The sequence below is a fragment of the Ursus arctos genome, unplaced genomic scaffold, assembly GCF_023065955.2.
Source record: "Ursus arctos isolate Adak ecotype North America unplaced genomic scaffold, UrsArc2.0 scaffold_16, whole genome shotgun sequence".
Lineage (NCBI taxonomy): Eukaryota > Metazoa > Chordata > Mammalia > Carnivora > Ursidae > Ursus > Ursus arctos.
The window spans coordinates 53432697-53458772 of record NW_026622830.1 but is presented as its reverse complement, the minus strand read 5'-3'; the positions used below and the strand labels follow the sequence as shown (position 1 = coordinate 53458772).

General features: G+C 56.6%; 1 protein-coding gene across 1 annotated transcript in view; it reads left to right on the top strand.

The window, feature by feature from the left end:
* The window catches only part of LOC113250192 (dual oxidase 1-like), a 34153-nt gene extending 8229 nt beyond the window's left edge, over positions 1–25924 (top strand). Inside the window, 32 exon segments of the mRNA XM_057313041.1 lie at positions 11–183; positions 613–673; positions 815–883; positions 886–910; positions 2228–2342; positions 4107–4282; positions 4493–4611; positions 5230–5359; positions 6042–6175; positions 6910–6981; positions 6984–7108; positions 7734–7919; positions 9993–10218; positions 10489–10582; positions 10825–11000; positions 12927–12996; positions 13413–13538; positions 14082–14263; positions 14435–14503; positions 14506–14564; positions 14566–14665; positions 15217–15316; positions 15613–15662; positions 17060–17187; positions 21017–21093; positions 21095–21168; positions 21597–21829; positions 22074–22232; positions 23285–23440; positions 23685–23736; positions 23739–23800; positions 24440–25924. Coding sequence (XP_057169024.1) covers positions 11–183; positions 613–673; positions 815–883; positions 886–910; positions 2228–2342; positions 4107–4282; positions 4493–4611; positions 5230–5359; positions 6042–6175; positions 6910–6981; positions 6984–7108; positions 7734–7919; positions 9993–10218; positions 10489–10582; positions 10825–11000; positions 12927–12996; positions 13413–13538; positions 14082–14263; positions 14435–14503; positions 14506–14564; positions 14566–14665; positions 15217–15316; positions 15613–15662; positions 17060–17187; positions 21017–21093; positions 21095–21168; positions 21597–21829; positions 22074–22232; positions 23285–23440; positions 23685–23736; positions 23739–23800; positions 24440–24562 — 3701 coding nt within the window. The 3' untranslated portion in view covers positions 24563–25924.
* The last annotated feature ends 152 nt before the right edge of the window (positions 25925–26076 follow it).

Here is a 26076-nt window from a genome sequence, read left to right as displayed (position 1 = left end):
CCCGCGTCGCGTCCAGCCTTCGCGGCGGAGCGAGGGAACCGCGACCCCTTCCTGCAGGCGCCGGGCCTGCTGTGGGGCCGCTACCACAACCTGTGCGCGCAGCGGCTGGCCCGCGAGCACCCGCAATGGGGGGACGAGGAGCTGTTCCAGCAGGCGCGCGAGAGGGTCACCGCCACCTACCAGGTCCGTCACTCGGCCTCTCTCCGTCCTCCCTCCCCTCCTTCCTCCCCCCTCCCCCAGGCTGCTGCGCGGGAGACTCCGCTGCCCCGCAGAGCCCTCCATCGTCGCACAAGCAGCCCCCGGAAACGCCCTTTTCCAGGAGGACACTGCTCCCCAGAACTGGAGCTAGCGGCTAGGAATGGACCCCGAAGATGAGGAGCAGGCGAAGGGCTATTATACACGAGACTGGGCTGTGGTTATTAGTCATTAGCCCACTCCCATCCCATGTTCCTAGTGGGGCACAGGCCTCCGCACCTGTCCTGTTGCAGTTGCCCCCCTCGTGACTGCCCCTGCCTGGCCCTCATCTCCCACCTAAGCCTTCCTTGGGCTCAGACCCCTCCCAGCGTGGCTGCTCCAGCCCTTGCCGCCCTTTTGCCCTCTCTTGACCCTCAGAACATCGTTCTGTATGAGTGGCTGCCCAGCTTCCTGCAGAAAACACCCCCCAAGTATGCAGGTGAGGGGATGGGGAAGGAGAATGGGAGAGCTAGCAGGAGTTTTTTGGGGCAGGGAGAAGGGCTGTGTGTGGGGGGGGGGAGGAGGCTGGGTGGTTTAAGGGCTAAGTGTTACTATCCTCCCTCTTCTCCCCTTCCCCCAGGACACAGCCCTTTCCTGGACCCCAGCATCTCCCCAGAGTTCCTGGCCGCTTCTGAGCAATTCTTCTCTACCAGGTGCCTCCTGGCGGCTACATGAGGTGAGGGCAAAGTGCAAAGGTTTGTGTATTGGCAGGAGTGGGGATGTCATTTGAGAAAAATCTGTCCTCAGGAGCCCTCAGGAAAGGATTTTCAGTCTGAAGTGTGCTAATTTCCCCAGGGAACAGTGAATTTGGAGGGGGAAGAACAATTGTTAAAAAAGACATCATTGTGATTTTTAAGCACTTTATGTCCACTTTCCCACAGCTGGTGTATATATTAACTCCCCAATTAAACACAGGCTAATCGAGGCTGAGGATGAGTCACGAAGCCCGCTGGTCTGAACCTTAGGTCTTGACACTGCACTGGGGGCATTTTTAGCTGTAAGCAGAGGAGCCAGGTCTTGCGGGGAATTATAATAAAAGAAGTGTGAGAGCTGAAGAAACATTTTGACTCCAAAATAATGAAAAGGGAATTTTAAACTAAAAAAAAATTTAATTAAATGTATATGGAACAAAACATGTCAGTTTATTTTTTACAATTGCATTATAATTTAAAAACAATTCATAGGTTAGGGGCACCTGGGTGGCTCAGGCAGGTAAGCAGCTGCCTTGGGCTCAGGTCATGATCCCAAGGTTCTAGGATTGAGCCCGCATCAGGCTCTCTGCTTAGCAGGGAGTCTGCTTCTCCCTGTCCCTCTCCCTCTGCCCCGTCCCCCTGCTCATACTCACACTCTCTCTGTCAAATAAATAAATAAAATATTTACGAAAAAATAATTCATAGGTTAGATTTTCTTACTCTGAAACAATTTTTGGATATGCCTAATAATAGCCAAGAAATCATAGCAATGGACTTATCCACAGATAAGTAATTTCGAAAGAACAATGAAAAATCCTTTAAAAATGTTTTAACTTACATATATATGTTATATATATATGTGTGTGTGTATATGTATATATATGTGTGTGTGTATATATATGTGTGTGTGTGTGTATATATATATATATACACATCTCTCTTCAGAGAGGTCCTGTGAGTTGCCCATGGTCACACAGCTGTTCACTAACAGAGCAAGGACCCAGACCTAGATGTTCTGGTGCCTTTGTCAATCATGCTGTCAAGTCTCCTAAAATAGAAGTAAAGTTTTAGATCCCTTGTGTGTTGTGGAGACCTGCTCTCAGCAGCAGGAGCTTCGGATGGGGACATCATTCACCCCGAGTGGGGAATCAACCTATGGAGGAGGAATGGCCTGCTGGTTTCAGAGGGAACATCAGCACTGGGTGGTTCCAGGGCATGGACTGTGGTGTGGGGAGAGCCTGTCTGCTCAACCTCCAACCCCGTCCTCTCTCCCCATTCCCAAAGCATCCAAATCTACGAAGAGCTGAAGATGTGGACGCGCTGCTGCTGGGCATGGCCTCCCAGATCGCTGAGCGAGAGGACCATGTCGTGGTGGAGGATGTGCTAGGTGACGCTGAGGCTGTCCCTGCAGGCTGGGTACTGCTGTCACCTGGGTGGGGATTCTGCTGGAGCTCCAGTGTCAGGCCAGGAGGAGTGAGCGGGGCTGGGAGCCTGCACTCTCTCACTGCTCAGACACCTGTTGACCATGGTTCCCTCTGTGTGATTCTGGCCCCCCTGGGGCTGGTTGGGGACTGGGTCCTGGGCTAGTGGAGCTGTGGTGGCCCGGTGCTCCTTCAGATTCTCTGCTATTTCATCCCCAGATTTCTGGCCAGGACCCCTGAAGTTTTCCCGTACAGACCACCCGGCTGGCTGCGTGCAGAGGGGCTGGGATCTGGGCCTGCCCTCTTATACCAAGGCCAGGGAAGCACTGGGTCTGCCTCCGATTACCAGATGGCAGGACATCAACCCTGCACTCTCCCAGAGCAACCACACCATAAGGAGGGGTTGGGACGCAGAGGGCAGGGTGGGAGGGCCAAGGCACATTGGCCCAAGACATGGAAGGAAGGCAGTGAGGCACAAACACTAGAGACAAGTCCCTGGTGAGAGGGATGGGACTCGCCCACATGGTTTTTCCCAATATCATCTACGAGGATGGAAGTTACCAGACCAGCAGGATTTGGCAGTAGACCTTGTGACTCTGCAGATCCAGCAAATGTTTGTTGAGCATGTCTTGCACGCCAGGCACTTAATAAGCATTATCTCGTTTACTCTTCCCAACAGCCATCTGAGCAGGTGTGGAAGGTCCTCAACCCAGGAACAAGCTGTACTTTTTTATACACTGACACTCGGGCTGCCTTTGGGGAGTCAACTGTTACTCCCTGAGCTGTCGCCTGGGCCACGTGGCATTGCCTGCCAGCCAACAGAGCAGTTCTGGTGGCCTTACCATCTTGGCATAGTGGCGTTTCTACGATTGCACGCTGGTTTTACTGCTTTCGTCCGTACTGTTTAGAAGATTGTTGGAAAGTGGAGAAGTGAAAGGCCGATGAAGAAGCAATATGCACGTGGGGCGTATAAACTTTATACAGTCAATAGAAAGGTAGGAATCACCAGGCGCACCAAAAGTAGCAAGTCTTTAGCTCCCCTGGGCCTCGCTGGAATTTAAGCTGAGCAAATGTTTGTTTACATTGCAGAGAAAAGAACTAAAGTCAAGGTCAGGTAGAAAATGCTGCTCATAGAAGGTTGAAGTCTGTCTCCAAAAGGCAGTGTCTATGCAGGGATTTGATTTATACAAACTTTTTTAGCTCTCAAGAATAGAAACCTTTTCGGGGCGCCTGGGTGGCTCAGTCGGTGAGTGTCTGCCTTCCGCTCAGGGCGTGATCCCAGAGTTCTGGGATCGAGCCCCACATCGGGCTCCTCCGCTGGGAGCCTGCTTCTTCCTCTCCCACTCCCCCTGCTTGTGTTCCCTCTCTCGCTGGCTGTCTCTCTCTCTGTCAAATGAATAAATAAAATCTTTAAAAAAAAAAAAAAGAACAGAAACCTTTTCTACACATCATTCTACCTTTCCAATTTTTGTAGTGATTTTGACCTTCAACTTTCATATCTTTTTGAGAACAAGCCACATAGGGAACTGGCTGCCTGTTTTATTCCAACTTTCTACAAGAGGCAGCTGAATCTGTGAGCGAGTTCCCATAAATGAGTTAACTTGTGTAAAGCACTCAGAGCGGTGCCAGGGGCATAATAAGTGAGGGATCGTCACTGTCATTTATTATTATCCTCCCTGGGGCTGATCCCTGCGAACTACCCTTGCCCCAGGGCGGGTGCCGGGTCCTTGCACTCACTCTTGTCCCTTCTTGGCCCCAGGTGCTGGAGTCCACAGCTGCCCTGTACAACCGGGACCTGTCCCGGCTGGAGCTGCTCCCTGGGGGGCTCCTGGAGAGCCATGTGGACCCCGGGCCCCTCTTTAGCGCTATTGTCCTCAACCAGTTTATGAGGCTGCGGGACGGCGACTGCTACTGGTTTGAGAACACCAGCAATGGGTAAGGCCTGCCTGGGTCCCTTCCTCAGACTTACCTTGGCCTGGGCCCCAGGCCCTCTGCGTGTAATGTCAGCAGCCCCACGGGCCCTTGAGTCCCAGCTGGCCTCCCCACTTCCTCAGCCCCTCTGGGTCTCTTTCCTCATCTGGGTCCTCGGGCCAGAACAGGCATCTCTCTCCCAATGCAGCAGCTCCCCGCCTCTCCCTCCTGCAGGCTGTTCTCTGAGGAAGAAATCGCAGAGATCAGAAACACTTCCCTACGGGATGTCCTAGTGGCTGTCACCAACTTGAACCCCAGTGCCCTGCAGCCCAGTGTCTTCTTCTGGCATACGGGTGAGTGGCCAGGGGGTGCTTGGAGGGGCCTGGAGTCGGGTGTCTCATCCCGCCTCAGCCATGGGCCTGGTTCAGGGGCGGCTCGGCAGTAGACTCCAAAGAGTCAGTGAGCCATGGTTCTGCCCTTGGGAACTTTGGTTCCGGGCACCACGGTGGCCGCATGTGGCTGTGTAGGTCCCCTTCCGCACAACCCCAGGAGGTACCCAAGTGGGGTCAAGACTAAGACTCAGAGAGACCTAGGGAGGAAGGCTCCCATCGGCTGGGCTGAGCCTGGGGTGGGTGGGATATCGGGAAGGCCCAGTGCAGTGAGGATATCCTCATTCCACAGCAGTGACGAGGGAAGGGCTGTGTGTGTGTGTGTGTGTGTGTGTGTGTGTGCGTGTGTGTGTGTGTGCGTGTACATATGTGCATGTGAGGGAGAGAGAGGTGAGGTTCGTTTCTGACCCCACTTGTTACCCCACTAGGCAAACACCACATTCCTGGTATTATGACAGGGGTAAGCAGCTCTCACCCATCTGCTACCCAGAGCCCCCCCACCCTACCCTTTCTGCCACCCTAACCTCCTCAGTGATTCTGGCCCAGCACCCCCCAGGACTCTAGCTTCCTCTACTTCCCCAGGAGACCCCTGCCTGCAGCCCAGACAGCTCAGCACCAAGGGCCTGCCAGCCTGTGCTCCCTCCATCATGCGGGACTATTTCGAAGGCAGTGGATTTGGCTCTGGGGTCACCATCGGGACTCTCTGCTGCTTCCCCCTTGGTAAAAGTGATACGCAGGGTGGTGTTGGGTGAAATGCGTAATCTAAGGGGTGGCAGTGGGGTGGTTTCATCTATGACAACTGACCATGTACAGTACTGTTTCTTTGGGCACATGACGGAACACATCAAAGCAGGAGGGGACATGAGCAGTGTCTGACCTGCAGATAAATCAGCTGCAAGGACATTTGCCTTCCTGTTCTCCTGGGGTCCCTCCAGGGCCCAGGTTGGTCAAGAGCCACAAGGAATCTATTTCACAGTTATTTGCAGGAGCCTGGGCCTGGGAAACCGTCCAAGGCAAACCCTGCTTGAGAACCAGTTGAGAACTAGCTGGGCAAAGGCTTGAGACTTCGCCTCTGGCATGGCTGTGTGTGAGCCCACCAGCTGCATGGCAGAGCGGGTCCGGTCTCTGGCACAAGCACTCTGGTCTAAGTCTCTGGCTGGGAAGGGACCCGAGTGGTGGAAGCAGCAGAGGCAGTGCTGGCATCTTAGATGATACCCTAAGCTCCCTCCCCACCCCCACCCGACCCCCACCCCAGCCCCCACCAGGGAGCTTCAAAATTTGAGCCAATTGAATGAGCCGACCTAGGAGGTGGGGAAAGGAGGGAGTTCTGCCAAGGAAAGGGGTCACTGATCTCACCAAACCCCCACCTTCCTCTGGCCATCCTCCTGCCTCTGCCCTCTCGTGAGCCTGCTGAGTGGCTGGATTGTTGCCCAGCTCCGAAGGAGAAATTTCAAGAGGCTCCAGGGCCGGGACCGCCAGAGTGTCACGTCTGAGAAGCTCGGGGCGGGGGGGGGGGGGCGCATGGAAGGTAGGCCTGGAGTTGGCCAGGGTGGTGCGGGGGAAGACATGACTCAGGGCTGCAGACCACCCCCACCTCAGCAGCCTAAGGAAAAGGCCCCCCTTTTCTAGGCCTCCAAGCAGGTCAGGGCAGGTGGAAAGAGCCATGGAGGCATCAGGTGGAAGTTGGACCTGGAGTTCTCCACCCTCCGTAGGTCTCCCCGTGGTCCCACATACAGGGCCTGTGATAGACTCACGGGGAGGAGTCACAGGGCCCTGACTACGTTTCACAGGCTTACTGTAACTCTCTAGAATCCCCAGCAACGGATGCTTTGTGGCATCTTACACTGGAATTTCAGGCAACAGAGAAGGAATTAATGAAGGTTCAGAGTCACACTGAAGGAGGATTGGAATCTTGATTCCACCACTTGGGCTTTTGGGCTTTAGGCAGATTTTTTAATCCCTCTAAACCTATTTTTTCTTATCTGTGAAACAGGAATAATAATAGCACTTACCTCATGAAGGTTTATGAAGATTAAATTAACTAGTTCCCGCCAAGTACTTGGTACAGTATTGGGCACACAGTAAACACTCAGGAAATGTTGGTTATTCTTCACGTGGGCTAAAGGCACAGCAGGACTGTTGGGGAAGGGACGACTCTCAGTACCCAAGAAGGGGCCAGGAGCTACGGAGGCCTTGACCTAACTCCAGCTCTAAGCCGGCCTCCTGCATCCTGGCCCCGGCTGACCAGCCCTGTCTCTCCAGCATTGGAATGGCAGGGCCACAAGGAGCCCTCTCGGCCTGTGCTCGTGCACCTGCAGCCCGGGCAGACGTGCGTGGTGACGGCAGGCTCTCTGTGCTCCGTGCCATCCAGCTGCGACCCCCGCAGCAGGTCAGCGTCATCCTGTCCGGCAACCGCGGACGCCGCGCCCTGCTGCTCAAGATCCCCAAGGAGTAGGACCTGGTGTGGCCCAGCGGGTCCCGTTCCTGGTCCACAGCCAGGGAGGCAGCCAGGTGGAGGGGAAGGAGCGCTGAATCAGGCAGGGTTTGTGGCTTCTAGTCCCTGGCTGTGGTAACTGAGAGAGGAACGTGAACACACTCATCCCGTTCTGGGCCTGTGGGGTGACGTGATCTGCACAGGGCCTTCTTCCTGCGTAGTCTTCCCCGCCCCTTTCTAGGGATGCCCCAGTGGGCCCTAGCTGGGAGTCCTTGGAAGAAGCCAGGCCCTCTTCTCTGCCCCCTGATTTTAGGATCTAGTGAATTGTTCGAGAGTGTGGAGGGGAACTGAATCAGAGGCTGATTTTCAGCTCTGACTGTCTGGCTTCCGGGCCCCTCCGTCGTCTGTCCTCCCTGCCTTCCTGACTCTTTTCTCCCATGTGAACAGAGAGGGAGGAATGGCTTTAGACGTGTGTCTCTGAATGCAGTTTCTGTGCCTATAAATGAGCCCGGAACTCCACCGAGCCCAGGACATAACAGTAAATCCCTTTTACGAGGGCGTTCTTTCCAGTGGCCCCTGACAAAACTCACGCAAAGCTCCTGGCCCCAGGAGTCCTCGACAAATGGTTGCCCTCCCTGTCGCCACTCCATAGGTGCTGCTGTTTAACCTGGAGGAAGAGCGGCAGGTGCTGGTGGAAGACCTTCGGGGGGCCCTGAAGGAGAGCGGGCTGAGGTTCCAGGAGTGGGAGCCGCGGGAGCAGGAGCTGATGAGGGCAGCCGTGGCCCGAGAGCAGAGGAGCCACCTCTTGGAGACCTTTTTCAGGCACCTTTTCTCCCAGGTGTGTAGGTAGGCTCAGGTCTGTCCCTGCATGTCTGCCTATGGCGGTGCCCTTACCTGCACACAGCCATGGGGTGACTCCAGGGACAGTCAGGAGCCCTGACACTAATAATCAGGTCTACTGCATTTTTGGCCCAATCCCCTGGCCTCTCTGTAAGGAGATGCTCTGACACCTACCTGAGCCACTCCAGGGAGGCCGCGTCAGGAGCTTATCTGTATGTGTCGCTCAGCTCTCTCCTCAGGGCTGTCCAGCCTCTCTGCCCTCACTTAACTCATCCTAGCCAAAAGGCCGCAGAAACTCAGGGTCAGTATGGGGCCAGCGAGAGCCCTTGGTGCCCCCTCCTTGGTGCAGTGCCGCTGCCAGAGGCCTCCTTGGGACATGAGCCCACCTTGCAGACTTCCAAGAACTACCGAGGAGATGTGGGGAAACAAGCCAGGAAGAGAAATGCGAGGACTTGCATGCACGTCTGGCACAGAAATAGAGCAGCCTGGGTCCAGAAGGGTGGAGAGGAGAAGCTTGGTAGAGATAAGATCCCTCCAGCCCAGGCCCCGCTCAAGGAGTTTGTCACCCCTCTGGGAAGAAGGCACAGACACAGAAAGGAAGGTAACCAGCACAGAATGATGAGTGTAAGACAGCCATGAGCTAAGCAATGTAGGAGTTCAGAAAAGGTGCTGAGTCTTCAGGCCGCTGGACGGTCGTGGTTCGGGTCAGATTTGACGGAGACTTAAAAAGAGGTGAAAAATTGTTGGCTCAGAGGAAAGGAGCAGGAGGGACTGCACAGAGGTGTCTAGTAGAAGGGCAAAAAAATTAATGTTTGAGGAGAAGAAACAGGGTTGGCTGACTGGGGAGAGGATTCATGAGGGAAGTGACCATTTAATGGTCATTTACGACGTGCCGGGCACATGGCTTTTGTCATCTACTCCCCAAGCCAGTTGAACTTGAGTATGCACTGGAATGGAGGGACCTCCTCCCCAGGTGGGGAGACTCATTGCCAGGGCCGAGGCGGGGCCGGGGCACCTCTACTCGGCTATGGGGACCCTTGTGCTGGGGGCGCAAGGGGGTGCTACCATGTCTTAGGGGTAGCTGCAGCCCTCTCCATCTGCACAGTGCTTCCAGGTTTCAAGACATTTTCCATACAGCGTCTCTTGTTGATTCTCACAATAGCCCTGTGAGATAAGTAGGGCACGTAAGAAAAATGAATGACAGACAACTGGTGCGACTCGCCTGAGGTCACACAGCGAGGGGGTGGCAGAGCTGGGACAGGAGCCCGATCTTCTGCCTCCAGCCCCAGGCTCTTTCCACTAAAGCTCCCTGTTTGGAGCAACGAGGTTTGCATCGTGAAACCGCAGCCAGGCTTGGACTGGGGCCCCCGGTTGACAGGCAGGCAGAACAGGTGCTGTGCCTGAGGCCTGTCTGCTTCCCTCACCCCCTGTTCTGATGCTGGGGCAGCCCCTGGGTGGGCTAAAGATAGCCCACCATGAGAATTCCCCCTTCCCAACCCCACTTTTTCTCAGCTCAGCTGAGGCTTTTTCTCAGTCAAAACTCCTTTGGGTCTAAGAGCAAGCTCGCACTGATAAAAGGTCAGTTGACTCTGAGGCTGTGCTGATGTCTCAGCAATTCCGAAGGGAGGACTGTGACCTGGCCTGGAAGGGGCTAGGAAAGGGACAGTTGCCAGCAAACAAAGCCACTTCTCTCTCTTAGCCTGCCTCGTTTTCTCCGTGTGTTTACTTCCCTCTGTCTGGGTCTCTGAGCACTTGGAAGAACGTGGCAGGCCACGCCTTCTGAGTTTTGTTGTGCTCAGGTCAAGACAGACCTGGGACCTCTTAGTCCCAATTCCAGATCATCTGCTTGGGTCAAGTGTGCATCCCTGGTGCAATCAGCTAACACAGAGGACTGGGGCTCTGTAGAACAAAAGGCCCCAGGGACCACCTGCAGGGCACGGGTAGGTGCTCAGGAGACAGGGTGCTGGGCAGACACCTGGAAAAGGTGGCTCCTACAAGCCTCAGCTGGACTTCAAATCAAGGAAACCCTGTCTCCTTCTCTCTCCCTCCCTCTGTTGCTGCCCGGGTGCAGGTGCTGGACATCGACCAGGCGGACACAGGGACCCTGCCCCTGGACTCATCGCAGAAGGTACGGGAGGCCCTGACTTGCGAGCTGAGCAGAGCTGAGTTTGCCGAGTCCCTGGGCCTCAAGCCCCAGGCCATGTTTGTGGAGTCCGTGTTCTCCCTGGCAGACAAAGATGGCAAGGTCTACCTGTCCTTCCGGGAGTTTCTGGACATCCTGGTGGTCTTCATGAAAGGTAGGGGAAAAGGAAGTGATCGTCCAGGTAGGAGAAGATGGAAGGGGCTAGAGATGAGGCTGGAGGATAGCTGACCTGTTGGAGAAGGGGAAGTGCCGGGGCCTGGTCTCCAGCCACGGCAGACATCTGGGAGCACCCAGGTAGAGATCAGGAAGCAGAGTGACCCCTTGTTGTGATCAGCAGTGGGTCAGACTCATGTGAGGCCCCTTCTGGTCAGCCTGGGGTTTAGGCAGGTAGGTTGGGGCTCTCACGGGGTCCTCCTCCTCCCAGGCTCTCCTGAGGAGAGGTCTCGCCTTATGTTCCGCATGTATGGCTTTGATGGGAATGGTCTCATTTCCGAGGACGAGTTCATCAGGATGCTGAGGTTGGTCCTGTGGGATGGCCGGAAGAGTGGGCCAGGACAGGGCCTGCTGGGGGAAAGAAGTGGGGGCATGAAGGTGGGAGCAGGAGGGTAAAGAGCAGGGGCCATATAGCCGAAGACTATTATAACTAGGAGGGGGCCCTTCCTTGTGGGCTCCGAAGGCCTGGTGGGATGGCCAGTAGGCCCTCCTGTCCAGGCCTCAAGCTTCTTTTCAGGGCCCGATGGTTTCCCTCCCCCAACCCCAGGTCCTTCATCGAGATCTCCAACAACTGCCTGTCCAAGGCGCAGCTGACGGAGGTGGTGGAGTCCACGTTCCGGGAGTCCGGCTTCCAGGATAGGGAGGAGCTGACGTGGGAGGACTTCCACTTCACGCTGCGGGACCAAGACAGCGAGCTGCGATTCACACAGCTCTGCGTCAAAGGTGGGGGGCCTGGCCTTGGGGCCGACTGACGTAGCCATTAGACAGCAGGCACAGTGCATCGGGCCCACCTCCTTTTAGGAGCCCACAGAAATGCTTTAATTTCTTTTAAAGTCAGAAGGATGAGTATAATAATAATAAATAGGTGATGATATATCCAGCCTGGATTATATCCTTCTATGTACCAACGTGATTATAAAAAATATTTATCTTTTATAAAGACACGTATATACTTTTTTTTTTTTAAGGGCGGAAGTGGTTTAGGAAGGTGACAGTGCCTAGGGCCCACAAAAGTCCTAATGCAGCTTTGCTCCCAGGGTGGGCAGGGTCAGGATGGGGTGGGGGACAGCAGACAGAACGCTGCTTCTTCCAGCTCTCTGTCGAAGATCCCTGTGCCACGTGCCCAGGACGGGGGTGGGATGGGGGGACAGTGTCTCCTTGTTACAGCCCTCTCCAGGCCATATTCACCTGAGCTAGGGTGTCTGCTGGCAGGGGGGCTCTGGTCTTGTTTGCCTTTATATCCCTTGGCTGAGCGCTTGGTTAATGTTGCTTGAGTGCACGGAGACCCACTTCTCTTGTCCTTCCCCCTACTTCCTGTCCCACCTGTGTCTCGGTGGGCGGAGGCTAGAGCCAGGGTGGGGAGGGGGCAGGTAGCAGGACTCTCTGTGGTCTACTCTGAGCTGTTACGGTGCCTTCACGGTTTCTCGCTGGGGCATGTGGAGACCAAACCCAGCCCCTCCCAGGATGACGAGAACTTGGGGGAGCTGAGCAGCCCAGATGTGGGAGAGGGGCGAGTTGGGCAGGACACCACTGCGGCTCTGGTGAGGGCTTCCATGTCCCAGGGCTGGAGGAGAACTACTGGAGTGCAGACCAGCACTCCTGGTTCTTCAGCCTCTCACTTTTCCCAGGCAGCCAGGGCAGTAGGCACCTGGGCCCGAGGGCTGAGCAGGGGCAGGTGTCCGGAGGTGAGCCCGGGCCAGAGTCCTGGGACCACTCAGCCCCTGGGGTGGAGGACCAGGCTGGGGGAGTGAGGATTATGCGGAAGGGTAGCTTTGAGTCCTGTTTTGTTTTGCTTTTAATTGTTGTTGTGCCTTGTTGTTTCCTTCAGATTTTACTATGAGACATTTCGAATGTTCCTACAGAAAAGGAACAAGAATAGCGCAGGAAGCAGCCCTTTCCCCGGTCACCTAGATCTCCCCGTTCACCTGCCTTTGGTTACCATGTTGCCACATTTGCTGCTGGTTGAAATCTGACGGATAAATATCCATACTTTGTTGTAAACATTCTGATTTCATGAAATTCACCTTAATCACTTGTGCCCCCTGGGCTGGAGACCAGGGTAGTCGTCAAGATTAGTTTAGCACTCGGAAGTGACCTGGACATTCCCGGGCTTCCTGTGAGAACATGGCTTTGCAGCTCAGTCCCGCCCTCCCCTGCAACGCTCGGGCCAGACAGAGAGGAACGGGTGGCTCAAGGGAGAGTACTTCCCCCAACATACTATTATGAACATTTTTAAACACAGGAAGGTGGAAAGAATTTCATGGTGATCCCATAAATGCGCCACCCAGAACTACATTTAATTCCCAGGAGGCTTTAAGCTGGAGGCTTTAGCAGGGTTTTTGTGGCAGAATGGTCTCAGCAGGCAGGTGGCACAGTTTCTGAACTCTACCCCACAAGCCTGATACCAGTCCCAGGAGTGGGCTGAAGGTGGACACACATCCAGGGACACTGTCTGGCCAACAAATTCAGGCCTTCTCCCTGCCCCCTCATGGCTGGGTCTAGCTCCCACTGGGGGAGCAGGCTGGGGCTGGGGCACCCAAAGGCAAGGGTGCTGGCCGAGGACCCTCTACAGTATGGACATGGGGTGAGTGCCAGGTCTTCCTGGGCTCTGGGCCCTGAGCTGTTCCCGACATCAGCTCTGTGTTACAGGGGTAGAGGTGCCTGAAGTCCTCAAGGACCTGTGCCGGCGAGCCTCCTACATCAGCCGGGAAAAGATCTGGTGAGCCCTGATCTGGGAATGTTGGAGGGAGGGCTGGGGTTGGGGGGGTTGCCTTTTCTCTCCCCAGGATGCCTGGGATCAGGGCCCTACCAGCCTATGTAGTGTCTTTATGCAAATTAGAAAAAAGGGCTCCTTGCTGTAGGCAGACACAGCCCTGTACCAGCAAGAGCAGAGAGCCTGCTAGACTTCGGCACCCACCTGCTGCCAGGGTCAGATGCCCTTGTGAAGGACACAGCTTGTATGTGTGTCCCCAGGATCTAACTCATTCTCTCTCCAGGTCTCTGTGGGAAGTCTGCTGGCCCCTGGCTGAGAGCTCTGACCCCTCCTCAGCAGAGTCGGTCTGAAGAGAGACCAGGGGCAGCGAGGATCCAGTGGCTCAGGTGGCCAGAATCCTCTCTCTTTCATTCCTGTCCTAGTCCCTCCCCCAGAGTGAGCGCTCGCTGTCCCCACAGCAACGCTGACGTGGAGCGGACAGCACAGAGACTGCAGTGCCCCACGGACACAGACCCCCCCCCGGAGATTCGACGGAGGTTTGGCAAGAAGTACGCCTGCTCCTCTCCTTGAGCTCATGCATCCCGTTAGTGTGCAGGGCTGCAGGCAGGATGAGCAGTTCACGCCCGAGCAGACCACAGTCTGACAAGGTGGCTGCTACACTGATAATCACCATGTCCCACCGATGAATGTTGTGACAGTGGTCAGAGCAAGGAGCTTCAGAGCTCAAAGAAGTGCTCACCTCTGCCTGGTAAGTCAAGGCAGGCTTCCTGGAGGGGGTGACTTCTGCACTTCCAGTAAAGGGTGAGAACAGAGTAGGGTGAGAATGGGGAGCTGCAGACTGGGAGGGGAGAGGGCTGTCTGAGTGTGAGTGGGACCTGGGCTAGAGGGAGTGCGTTCCCTGGGACGAACTGACCCAGTGAGCACTGCAAGGCTGTCCCTACTCTGGCGGCCTTGTCAGAGGAGTGTGGTAGGGCTTTTGGGGTCTGAACCCTGCTTGGCTTGAGCAACTTGGTGCCCTTTCTCTGCTCCTGGGAGGCGGGTTGCACTGGGAGGGGGGGTTCGTAGCCAGAGCCGAGACTTCCTGTCCCCAGGGTAGCATCATTCCAGCCCCTGCTGTTCACGGAGGCCCACGGGGAGAAGTTTCAGCGCAGTCGGCACCACCACACCTTGCAGCAGTTCCAGCGCTTCATCGAGAACTACCGCCGCCACGTCGGCTGCGTGGCTGTGTTCTGCGCCATCAGCGGGGGCCTTTCCTGGAGCAGGCCTGCTGTGAGTGTGGGCAGCCCCGGGGTCGGGGCTCCCGTGGGTGCATGGGGCCTGCTTGAACGGAGGCTGCAGAGGGGGCCTGCGTGAAGGGGTGGTGGCCAGGGCGGGCCCTTGACCCGCCTCAGCGGCGCTCTCTCTCTGCACTGCTCCCCTCTTACCCGCCTGGGCTCCCCGACAGACTATGCTTCTGGGGCTCACCGCATGGGCATCACGGACACCACCCGTGTGGGCATCATCCTGTCCCGGGGCCGGCCGCCAGCATCTCCTTCATGTTCTCCTGCGTCCTGCTCACCACGTGCCGCAGCCTGCATCACCTTCCTGCGAGAGACCTTCCTTAACCACCACGCGCCCTTCGACGCCGCCGTGGACTTCCATCGGCTCATTGCCTCTGCGGCCATCGTCCTCACAGGCAGGGCCCGGGAGTCCCAGGGCTTCTGTTCGTGTCCTCCTGCCCCTGCTGCCTGCCCCTCCTCTCTTTTGTGCTTGAGTGTGAGTCCTAGATGTCCTTCTCAGAAGGATGCAGCTGGCCCGCAGTGGTGTGAAGTGAGCCCAGGAGCCCCCCCACCCCGCCCCTGCCTGGTGCCTCTTCCCATGCTTTCAGGGCCACCTCCTCAGCCTCCAGCTGACAAGTTAGCAACAGCCCAGAACATGGGCACATCATGTGTGATCTCTCCCAGTTTTTATGTTGGAAAACATACTCTGTGAGAGAAACCCAAAGAATGAACTTCTAATGGTATAATTTCAGACTCCTGTGGCTGGGCTCGTGGATGGTATATATGGGGCTCAGCAGGGGTAGGGAGGGACAGGAGGATGGCTAGAGACCAGAAGTGCAGACCCCGAGGGTCCTTCTTCAGGCCCCCAAGTCTGGGTGGCTGGAGTCCCCAACCTTGGGCTGGATGGGTTGAGCACCCCCACCAGGCTGCCCCCTGGCTCACTCCCACCCTGTCTGGCCTTCCTTAGTCTTGCACAGTGCGGGCCATGCGGTAAATGGGTACCTGTTCTCCGTCAGCCCGCTCAGCGTCCTTTCCTGCCTCTTCCCTGGACTCTTCCGTGACGACGAGTGAGTGAGTGGGCTACTGTGTGCATGTGTGTGTGTGTGTGTGTGTGTGTGTGTGTGTGTGTGTGTGAGTCAATGTGGGGGGATCCTTTATGGATGGAAAGAAGCAAATTCTCTTGGCTCAGAGGAGAGTGTCACCTTCCAGGCAATGGGACAGACAATGACCAGCCGGAGCCCTGACCCCGAGTGGGCAGAAAGGGAGACTGGTGCCTGGGTTGAGGTGTTTCCTCTGGAGGATTCTTTCTGGAAGTCCCAGGCATCTCCTCTCAGCATCCTTGCTTGCTTTCCCTTCTCCACAGGTCTGAGTGTCCCCAGAAGTATTACTGGTGGTTCTTCCAGACTGTGCCAGGTGAGAGCCCTCCCTGCTCTGAATTTCTGGGTCTGGCTCTGAGCTCTGAGCTCCGGGTTCTATCTGCCATGAGGCTGCCCAGTAGCGCTCACTCAGGTCTCACGGTGGGCCAGGCTCTGCCCTCTGGTCCTGACAACTCTGCTGGGAAGTAGGAGCCTCTGCTCTCTAGTCCTTCTCTTGGGAGCTTGGCTGGGGTCCTGCCCCAACTCGGAACATCCTTCTTCCGTGGAATGAGAATGGACCCCCCTCTCCCCCTGCCCCAACCTACACACCTACCGTGACAGTGGCTTGGAGGAATGCCGTGTCCCAGCAGCACGGTGGAGGGATCAGGCTCGTCAAACTAGGCAGAGACCCCCACCCCTTGTAGTCCGTCTTGACCGGGGCTGTTGAGGGACGTATTCCTTACTCCCCATAATCACCCATTTTAGAGCTATTAGCTGTGAATCTGTTCAAAAGCTTTTTGAACCTATTTATATTTTCAGTCTGTTTCCTCCTTAGCATAGTACATTTTCTACGCTCCTCTCCGTGAAACACGGCATTTTTTTTAATCCTAAAACAACCTGCTCTGAACTTCAGAGTGCTTGCTAATTCTTGCGCACTGGGATTTAGTGGATAAGGCTGTGTTGAGGCCCTCCTCTCTGTTCAGGCCTTTACAGGCTTTGGTTAGAGCCCTTCTTAACCTCTGCTTTTCCAGACTACAGGGCTCTAATCTTCTTAATTTCTGCCTCCCTCCTCCTCGATCACTTGAGGGGCCGTTCTCTGGCCCCACACTCCCGTCCTGAACCTAGTACTGCTCTCTCGTGTACCCCAGGCCTGGGATCTCCTGTGAGAGGAGGGTCCTCCCGCCAACCCTGGGCTGAACCCAGGGGGCTCGGGTGGTCGCACTTCCTCACTAATGGCGCCACTGCTCATGCTGTGGGAGCCAAGTCGGGGGCTAGGGGGACGTAGACCGAGTCTTGACTCCGTGGGGGCAGGGCCTGCAATGTCCAAAGTCCGACCCAGGGGGCCCAGAGCAGGTGCCCCGCACGTTCAGTCCGTCAGCACCGGTGTAGACGAGGCCCACAGGGGGCGAGCCCTACAGAAGGCGCTAGGATCCCGTGCTGAACCAGCAGCCTGGTCCCTGTTCTTGTGGGCCTGACAGTCAGGGAAGTGACAGACAAAAAACGAATGACACCGGTCCTTGAAAAAGAACAATCGGGACAAGGTGTTGGAGGGATGAGCAGAGTCTGTTGAAATAAAAGGCACTTGTGATCAGTGGTGTGGGGAGAGAAGAACAGAGGAGAAGCCTGGGCTTCCATGGCCCCCACCCAGAGCAGTGAAGTGGAATGGGACCCTGACCCACGGCAGCCCCAGCACAGCCCCTCTCCTCCGCCCTTCACCCCGCGTTCATTTTGCAGGCCTCACGGGGGTGCTGCTGCTCCTGGTCCTGGCCATCGTGTATGTCTTCGCCTCCCACCACTTCCGGCGCCGCAGCTTCCGGGGCTTCTGGCTGACCCACCACCTCTACGTCCTGCTCTCCGGGCTGGTGAGGGCTGTCGGGGTCTTGGCAGGATGATCCCAGGGAGGCCATGAGGGCTGAGACATCCGTTCTCCGTCCCCTCAGTCATTTCAGGAATCCCCTCCACTTCTCACATCACAGCTGGAGAGGATAGTGTAGGCCTGTCAAGCAGATGGACCCCGGGCTGCAGCGCTTGGAAGATGGGTGCCCGGCATGGGGCTGGCAGTAGCAGCCCTATCAGGCTGGTCGCTTCCTTGCAGACACCCCCGCATCATTTCTGCCCAGCCGGTCATTCCCCAGTTCCGGTGGCTGGTGTGAGCTCCAGGGTTGACCGCCCACTTTCAAGGGAGCAGCACACTTTTTTTTTTTTTTAGAGAAGTCTATCTTAATTCTGTTCTGCCACTTTTGTTCTGATCCTGTTTCCTGGGGTGTCTGCACCCCACTCAGCAAAGTGCCACTTGTAGAGTCAACGAGCTTGCTCAAAACGTCCTCACTTGGACTGTTGATGAGATGGATTTTTAAGAGTCTACCTGTTCCCTTTCCTTCTCCTTAAGCTCCTGCCTCCCTTCCTTCACATTCCCTCCCTTCCCTCGTCCTCCTGTTCCCTTTACCTTCCCTGGGTTTGCCGTCAGGTGCGCCAGCTAGTTAGTTCCAGAGGGACTCTGATCTGTGCTTGGCCTGCCTTCCTCATGGATACAGGCGGTTCCCTAAAGAGCACCCGAGGGTCCTGCTGAGAAGCTAAACTAAGTCCCAAGGCCCCAGCGTCCCCACCAACGATACTTGCCCGTCAGCATTCAGAAGCGCAGAGCCCAGATGGTTGCCATCTGTCACCTGGCTCCAGGCAGAATTGCACACAGTCCTGAAACAGAGGGCGAGTCCATCATGGCCTGGGTCAAGCTGGCACCTGTGGGATGCCCTGCGTCCTCCAGGTGCAGTTCTGTCCTCAGTGATCAGACGGTCTGTTTCCATGTTGCTGAGGCTCAGCACTTCACGGTTCTGAAGAGGACTACCCGACCTCGGCTTAGGTCATTTCCTAGAACTGATGTTTGTTTCCAGAGAAATCTCTGTCTTCTTTGGAAGCTGAGGCTGATTTATCCCTCCCTACCCACCCCTGCTAGGGGGGAGCCCTAGCTCCCCGGTTACTGTTTCTGTTAGGGGTGGAGATGATGTTCTTGTTCCTGGTGAAAAAGCAGCTGAGCTCAATGGGAGACCCGGAAGAGTGGCCACACTGGCTCCCTGAGACCAAGACCCCTTCCTGACTTATCCCTGGGTTTGGGGGATCCCTGGGGTTCAGAGCCTCCCTTCCTGCCAGCAGGGAAGTCAGCAGCTCAGAAAGGTGCAGGACCCTCTGCTGGGCAACCCAGCCCTGGCCGCTAGGGACAGTCTCACCTGGGGGATATCAGGGCCAAAACACCCGCCTCCTCCCCATTTACCCTTGGTGTGTCCGCTTGACTTGGGGCAGAAAGAGAAGCGACAAGTAAAGGACCCAGTGTGGAGCCGGCCCTGCAGAAGGCTGTCCGGGCTCCCGACCCAGGCAGAAGCGGGCAGGGCGGGCACAGCGGAAGCTGAGCTGGCGGCAGCCCCCCAGCTCCTCAGCCAACCGTGGGTCTGCAGCAGTTCTGTGGTTTAAAAGTAGAGCCAACACCAAATGGGACGTATAAACAGAGCAGTATGAGGCCACCCAGACGTCGTTCTCAGCCTGGTTAGATGCTCAGAAAGCCTTGGGGTGGGGGTGGGCTCCATAATGAAAGAGGAACCTGGGGGGACCGGAGCCAGTTCAGAGAAGAGCCCAGAGAGGTTTAAGTTAGTCCTGTGGGCAAAGGAACATGAAGCTGGGGAAAGGCAGAGCGGACTGAGGAGCCAGAGTTCAGTGTAACAGTTATCTGTGGAAGGGTCTAGTACACAGTTGTTCGGTGCTACGTACTAGTTTGGGGGAGGAGGGGGAGACTCGAAGCTCTGCCCTGGAGAACTTAGGATTTGGGGTAGAGATAAGTGCCGTGCACTTGCCGTGATCAGAATGAGCAGACAATACAGGATTCATGCTGAGCTGAGGGCTGCAAACAGTGATTTCTAGCAGCTCGCTGAAGGGAGTTTCATTCGGGCCAAACTGGTTAGGGAAGACTTTGGGGAGAAGATGGGACTGGAGCCAAGACTTAAGGAGAGGTAAGCTAAGATCCGACAGGGCAGAGTGCAATCCGAAGAGCATTCCAGGTAGAAGAAAGGGCACGAGCACGGGTGCAGAGGTGGAAATGAGGATAGTGTATTCAGGGCGCAAAGGCCTGGCTGTGGATGGCCCCAGGGTATTAGGTGGTGGCAGGACCCGTGCGGCTGCGGGGGCGGCCGAGGGGCCATGCCACACGGGACAGCATAGACTGAGGAGCGCAGAGAGTGAGAAAATCAGGTTTGGGCAACATGCAGGATCAGGGCTGGGAGAAGGAACAGAGAGCCAGTGGAGGAGATGGAAAGCGAGTGGCCCCAGAGACGCAGCAGACGAGGCAAGGAGCAGGCGGTTGCTAGTGCCACAGACGGCCAGCCCTGGGAGCAAATGAAAGGAGACCTTCATGGGATGGGTGAGCCCCCAGTGAGCAGGTCCTGAGAAGAGGTGGAGGCAGGAGCCAGACTGACCAGACTTAGGAACAAGCAAATGGGAAGTATGGGGGCAAATCATGTCTGACCATGTTAGACCAGCTTGTTGGGGAAAGGACCAGAGCTAAACAAGTATTCAGTTATTTCATGGAAATACAATTCCATGGAAAACAATTACGTCAGTTATTTAATGGAAAAGGGGGCCTGGTTGTGTGTTTTTAGTCTCCAAAGGGAGAGGGTAAATTGGAGGAACTCCTTTTACTAACTCAGCAGTTATTGAGTGCCTGCTGTGTGCCAGGCGGCAACGGCTAAGAGCTGAGAGTACGGTGGCAAAAACAAAAGACACATACACACTCCGGTGGGGAGCATGTCAATGAATGAAGAAGCAACGTGAGTGTGGGGGATGACAAGTGCTGACGGGAAGTAACTGGGAGATATGCCAGAGGACCCAGGGAAGGCCTGAGGAGGGGGTGTTTCTGCTGAGCCCTGACAAATGAGATAGAGGGGGGCGCCTGGGGGGCTCAGTTGGCTAAGCCTCTGCCTTCGGCTCAGGTCATGGTCCACCCCTGGGTCCTGGGATCGAGCCCCACATCAGGCTCTCCGCTCAGCGGGGAGTCTGCTCTTCCCTCTCCCTCTGTTCCTCCCCATTGCTCACGCTCACGCTCTTGGTCTCTTTCAAATAAATTTTTAAAAAATGAGACAGAGGTAGCCAGGGCAAGAAGCAGGGAGGGGGCATTCCTGGGAGAGGGAGCAGTGGGTGCCCAGGGCCTGAAGCAGAAAGGACTTGCCGTGTTTGAAGAACAGGGAGGCGGAAACGCTGGCAGGCAGAGGCCAGAGCATCTCGAGGCCTTGTGGTATAATGGGAAGTCCACTAAGGCCGGTTACACTGCGACGGCGTGATAAAATGAACTTCAGAAAGTCGCAGTGGCTGCCTTGAAGACAATGGGTCACGGTGGGGCAACCCCCTAGAAGACGAGCTGGGAGGCTACTGCAGGAGACCAGGCGAGAGTCAAGGTGGCTGGTTCAGGATGGTGCCAGGAAGGCGCAAATAGTCTCACTCATCGTGGACGATCTGCAGGATGGGCTTGGGGTTGGGAGTGGTTAGATTTGGGGACCTGGAGGGAGCGTGGTACACGGAGAGGTGGGGACGGAGGGTGCCCGTGGGGGTGGGCTGGGGTGGGTGGAGGGTGCAAGGGGCTAAGGCCCGAGTCGGCCACAGACACTGTTGTGGGTGTGACTTGGTCTGAGCCGAATCCTTCACTCTATCCAGCTCATTGTCCACGGCAGCTTCGGCCTGCCCCAGCTGCCCCGTTTCCACATCTTCTTCCCGGTCCCGGCACTCATCTATGGGGGACAAGCTGGTGAGCCTGAGCCTGAAGAAGGTGGAGATCAGCGTGGAGAAGGCCGAGCTGCTGCCTTCAGGCACCAGGCCTGCAGGCTGTCAGGGACCAGCTGGGTAGTGCTGAGAAAGCCCACAGGGCAGGGGCAGAGCCTGGACCTTGCAATCCGCTGGTCTGGTCCAGTGGAGTTGGCAGGGGCCTTGAGGCGGCAGCGATGAGGGAGCTAGCAAGCAAAGCTCTTGGCCGGGGGACCCGAGCCTCTCTCACAACAGAGGGAGGAGGAGCCCGGGCCAGGTTGCTCCTTTCCCTGCTGACCACCAGCACCAGCGCTGCATTGCCCCTCCGCAGGGTGGACATGGCCAGAGGGGAGTAATGCCTTCTGATGGGGAGAGGCCTTGGCATATTCCAGAAGGAGAGCTGAGGCTGCGGGGGCGGGGGGGGGGATCTTTCTGGAGGCCACAGGGTTGCTGGGTCCTGGATAGCAGCCTCCTGCCCACTTCCTTTCCTCAGGAGTGACCCACCTGCAGCTCCAGCGGCCCCAAGGCTTTGAGTACAAGTCGGGACAGTGGGTGCGGATCGCCTGCTTGGCTCTGGGGACCACTGAGTACCACCCCTTCACGCTGACTTCTGCACCCGATGAGGACACGCTCAGCCTGCACATCCGGGCAGCAGGGCCCTGGACCACTCGGCTCAGGGAGATCTACTCACCTCCAACGGGAGGTGGCTGTGCCAGATACCCGAAGGTGACCAGACATAGACCGGATGAGCTACCCGCCCCCACATCCCCTTAGCAGGCCTTGGCCCCGCAGCCCCGGGCTGCCCACTGTGTTCCTCCCCTCCCATCCAGAGACTGGCCATTCCAGGTAATGCTGCGGCACCCCCTCTCTCCTCACTCCATAAACATACCTGCCTTCCCTGCCTCCCATTTCTAGCTTCAGAGCTATTGTGGTGGCGGAGCTTAACTCAGACCCACTCCTTCTCCTGCAGCTGTACCTTGATGGACCATTTGGAGAGGGCCACCAGGAATGGCATAAGTTTGAGGTCTCAGTGCTGGTGGGAGGGGGCGTTGGAGTCACCCCCTTTGCCTCCATCCTCAAAGACCTGGTCTTCAAATCATCAGTCAGCTGCCAAGTGTTCTGTAAGAAGGTGAGTGCCCTCTCCTCCTTCTGACCCCTGGCCCCTGCTCCCTATCACTGTGTCCGTCTCTGCCTGTCTCTCCTGCCTCTGTTCTTGGCCTGACCCCAGAGGGGTCTGATATCCTCGGACCCTAAAGAACAGAGTTGGAGAGGGGTAAAGAAACCCAGTCTGTCGTACAGAGGAGGCCAGCCCCTGCAGGGAGCCTTGTCAGGTTGGGAGAAGGAAGGGAACACTTGGGGTGGGGCAGTGAAACCGGCTCTGCTTTCAAGAGGAAGAAGAGGGGAGGTGCCGAGGCAGGGCTGGTGGGCTGGGTTAGTTGCAGGAACACAGCCCAGGCCCTCAGGCCCCCTCTATCCCGGGTCCCTTCACCCCAGCCCGGACCTGGTAGCAGGCCCCTGCTTGTCTCTCTGGGCCTGGCAGGTGAGTCGGGGGCACAGGAACGCAGCAGGCAGAGGCCAAGCCCACGTACTGTCGGCATTCAGAGGGTGACAGGCAGCTCCCCCGCTCCTCTGTCCATGCCGGCTCTGCCTCTGCTTCTTAACCCACACGGCCCCACTTCAGCCTCTTCAGAAGCGGGAGGTCGGTCCCTCTATGGCAGCTTCTATCCTCCGGCTCTCTCTTTGAGCCCATTCCCATCTGCCCCGGGCAGCCAGCTGGGTCTTCCCTCAGGCTGTTCTGTGACATGCCCCTTAGTGGAACCCTATCCCTCTGGGCTGGGGTTGGTTGGGAGCCCAGCAGCCTGTGGAGGGCCCGTTGCAGGGAGTGGAACGGCAGGCTCTGTGTGAAAAAGCCGCTTCCCACCCCATCGGACCTTCAGCTCACTTGACAAGTGTCCTTTTTCATCACCCCAGGTTATCACTCCCTTCTCTCTCTCCATGCCTGGGGTAACTCCATCTCCCGCCCAGAGCCTGGCCCTGGGGCCCCCCACAACACTCCATTCCCCAGAGTGTCTGGGGAGAGGCACAAGCTGACGGAGACCGGCAGAGTTCTATTGCTGTGGGGATCCCTGGGATATAGGGAGCCTGAGCTTAGCCAGGTCCTGAACTCCCCTGTGTCCCCAGATCTACTTCATCTGGGTGACGAGAACCCAGCGGCAGTTTGAGCGGATGGCTGACATCATCCGAGAGGTGGAGGAGAATGACCGTCAGGACCTGGTGTCCGTGCACACCTACGTCACCCAGCTGGCTGAGAAGTTTGACCTCAGGACCACCATGCTGGTGGGTCAGGGACGGCCAGGCGGGGCGACTAGGTGGGTCGATGGGTTGGCTGGGTGAGGCTCAGATGGCCAGGGCAGGTGGGCGGACAGCCAGGTTCAGACGGCAGGAGGCACAGAGATGGTAGTCCCGATTTTCAGCCTCCAGCTCCCTCCCCACCCCATTCTCTGTCTCCTGGGCTGCAGGCTGGCTTGGGCTAGGCACGGACCCTGACTGTCCTTGGCCTGACCTGCCACTGTGCCCCCAGTACCTCTGTGAGCGGCACTTCCAGAAGGTGCTGAACCGGAGTCTGTTCACATCATGCACTTTGGCCGCCCCCCCTTCGAGCCCTTCTTCAAGTCCCTGCAGGAGGTCCACCCGCAGGTCAGTCCACCCCATATCAAGGTTCTCCTGGCCTTTATCACCTGAGGTCTAAGCAAACCTCCCAACCCAGCTCCAGGAGGGAAGGAACTGCTGATAAGAACTCATCACCCAAGAGATAAGTGGGGAGAATGGAATGGAAAAACAGTAGCGGTCACTCTGAGGGGCTCAGGGGGGAAGCAGCAACAGGGACTCGCCACTTCTAAAGCCATGGTGCCTGTCCAGAAGGAACAGCTCAGTTCATCCTTATGATAAACTCAAAGCTATTCTTACCATGAATACTGAGCCGGCCTCACCCGAGACGCTGATCTTTACCAGGAACACTGGGCTAGCCACTGCTCTGGTAAATAATGGCCTAGCCCTCAATGACACAGTAAGCTAGCCTTTAACCTGAACGCTGATTAACCCAGCCCCTGTCAGAAACACTGATCCTTTACCCCAAATGCCTTGGAGAGGGGGGAGGGCGGACCCACACAAAGCAAGTCTACCAAAGCTGAGCTAGACGCACACACCGAGCCAGCCCTCACCACACAGGGTGTGAAGCGAACCTTTATCAGAAACATGGAAGGAGTCCCCACCAAGGACTCTTGCCTGTCTTTCCATGAACACTGAGCTAGGCTTCACGTTTCCTTCCCCTAACAGGTCCGGAAGATTGGGGTGTTTAGCTGTGGCCCCCCTGGCATGACCAAGAATGTGGAAAAGGGCTGTCAGCTCATCAACGAGCAGGACCGGACTCACTCCTCCGACCATTATGAGAACTTCTAGGCCTCCTGGCCAGGCCAGGAGCTCTTCCCATTGCCCAGCTGAGCAGAGGTTTGGGCCCACACCTCGCTCTATATTTCCTATTTCTGACTCTCTGCCTCCTTCCCATTCCTACCTCTCATCCCTGGTCCAGGTGGCCATGGTCAGTCACCCCATACGGGTTCAGAGACCCCCAAGTGCAGACTGTCTCAGCTTGGAGAAGCGGGGGGCACTGTCTAGGAAACGGAGCCTGGGAGGTAGGAGAGCTCTTGTTACTTTGGGGCAAAGTGACACCTCTTCTTCCAAACTAAGAAAAAGCCTCAAAAGACTGGAGCTGAAAAGCCGTGTGTATGTGCACTAGGGGGCTGTGGGCCTAAGGACGGAGTGGGAGCACAGATGCTGGCATCTTGGAACTCCTCCCCCAAAGCCTCCCCCTCCTCTAGGCTCCCCACTGTCAAAAGGGCTGGCAAATGCCTTGGGGTGGGCTAGAGGCTGGGCCCACAGAGAGAAATCTACAGGAACCCCCTCAGCATCCTAGCCTAACAGCACAACTGATTTCTCCCCAGTTTTTAAACATGTGCTGTAGTCAGAATCTGGCCCAATATCTATGTCGTGCTCCTCAGGCCTTGTCTCTTCTTCCCACTGCAATAGTCTCCTTTACAAACAAACCACTTTTCTGCCCTCTGGTTTTCTTTATTCTGCCCCAGGATGGGGGTGGGCGCTGGCAAAGGAAGCTACTAACCAGCCAACTCACCCAGGCTGCTGCAGACAGTGTTCTGAACCTGCCAGCATCTACCGAATAAAGGAACCAGCCCAAGGCCGAGGGCTTTAGCTGGAGACCCCTTTCCCAGCTCAGGGGCACCCTTCCTGACCCAGGCCTCTCAGGGTGGCTCGTGTGGGGCTTCTCAAGCCTGACCAGGAAGGGCAGAGAGAGAAGGGATGGGAGTTCTGGAGAAGGTGGGCAGGGCACAAAGTGCGGGTGTGCGTGGCAGGACAGAGCAGGAGCCAGAGTTGGCCTGGCTGGCTCCAGGACCTCTGAGCAACAGCAGTGGACCACCCGTGCCTCCATGGGTCTTCCAGGTAAAGAGATGAAAGCACAAGGAGACGGATGAGCACATCACCTGAACACTCAGCCTGTTTTCTCATCTGGAAAGTGACTCATACCCTCCAAGGTATAGGGCAACCCTCTGAGGGAATTTCTAAAGCAGGGCCCAATTTCAAGTGAGCCTCTCGATTGTCCTCACCGAATTCTTACATTTGTCAGGTCACATATCCTCGATTTCGATGAAATAGCCGGGGATTAGAAAATCCGAACTCCCATGATTGACACTGCTCAGGTTCTGTAAAGAGGCCCTGGGACTGCGCTCCCAGAGCAGCGGATGTTTGTTCAGCCCGGCGGGGAGCCCCGTGGGGGCAGGAGGGCGGGCCTGGAGTGGGTCGACGGCAGTTGGGACCTGCGGCGCAGGGGGTATGCCCAGGGGGCCGGGCGCACAGGCCTCGGCCGGTCCAGCCCTGGGTGCGGTGGGGCGTCTCCAGGG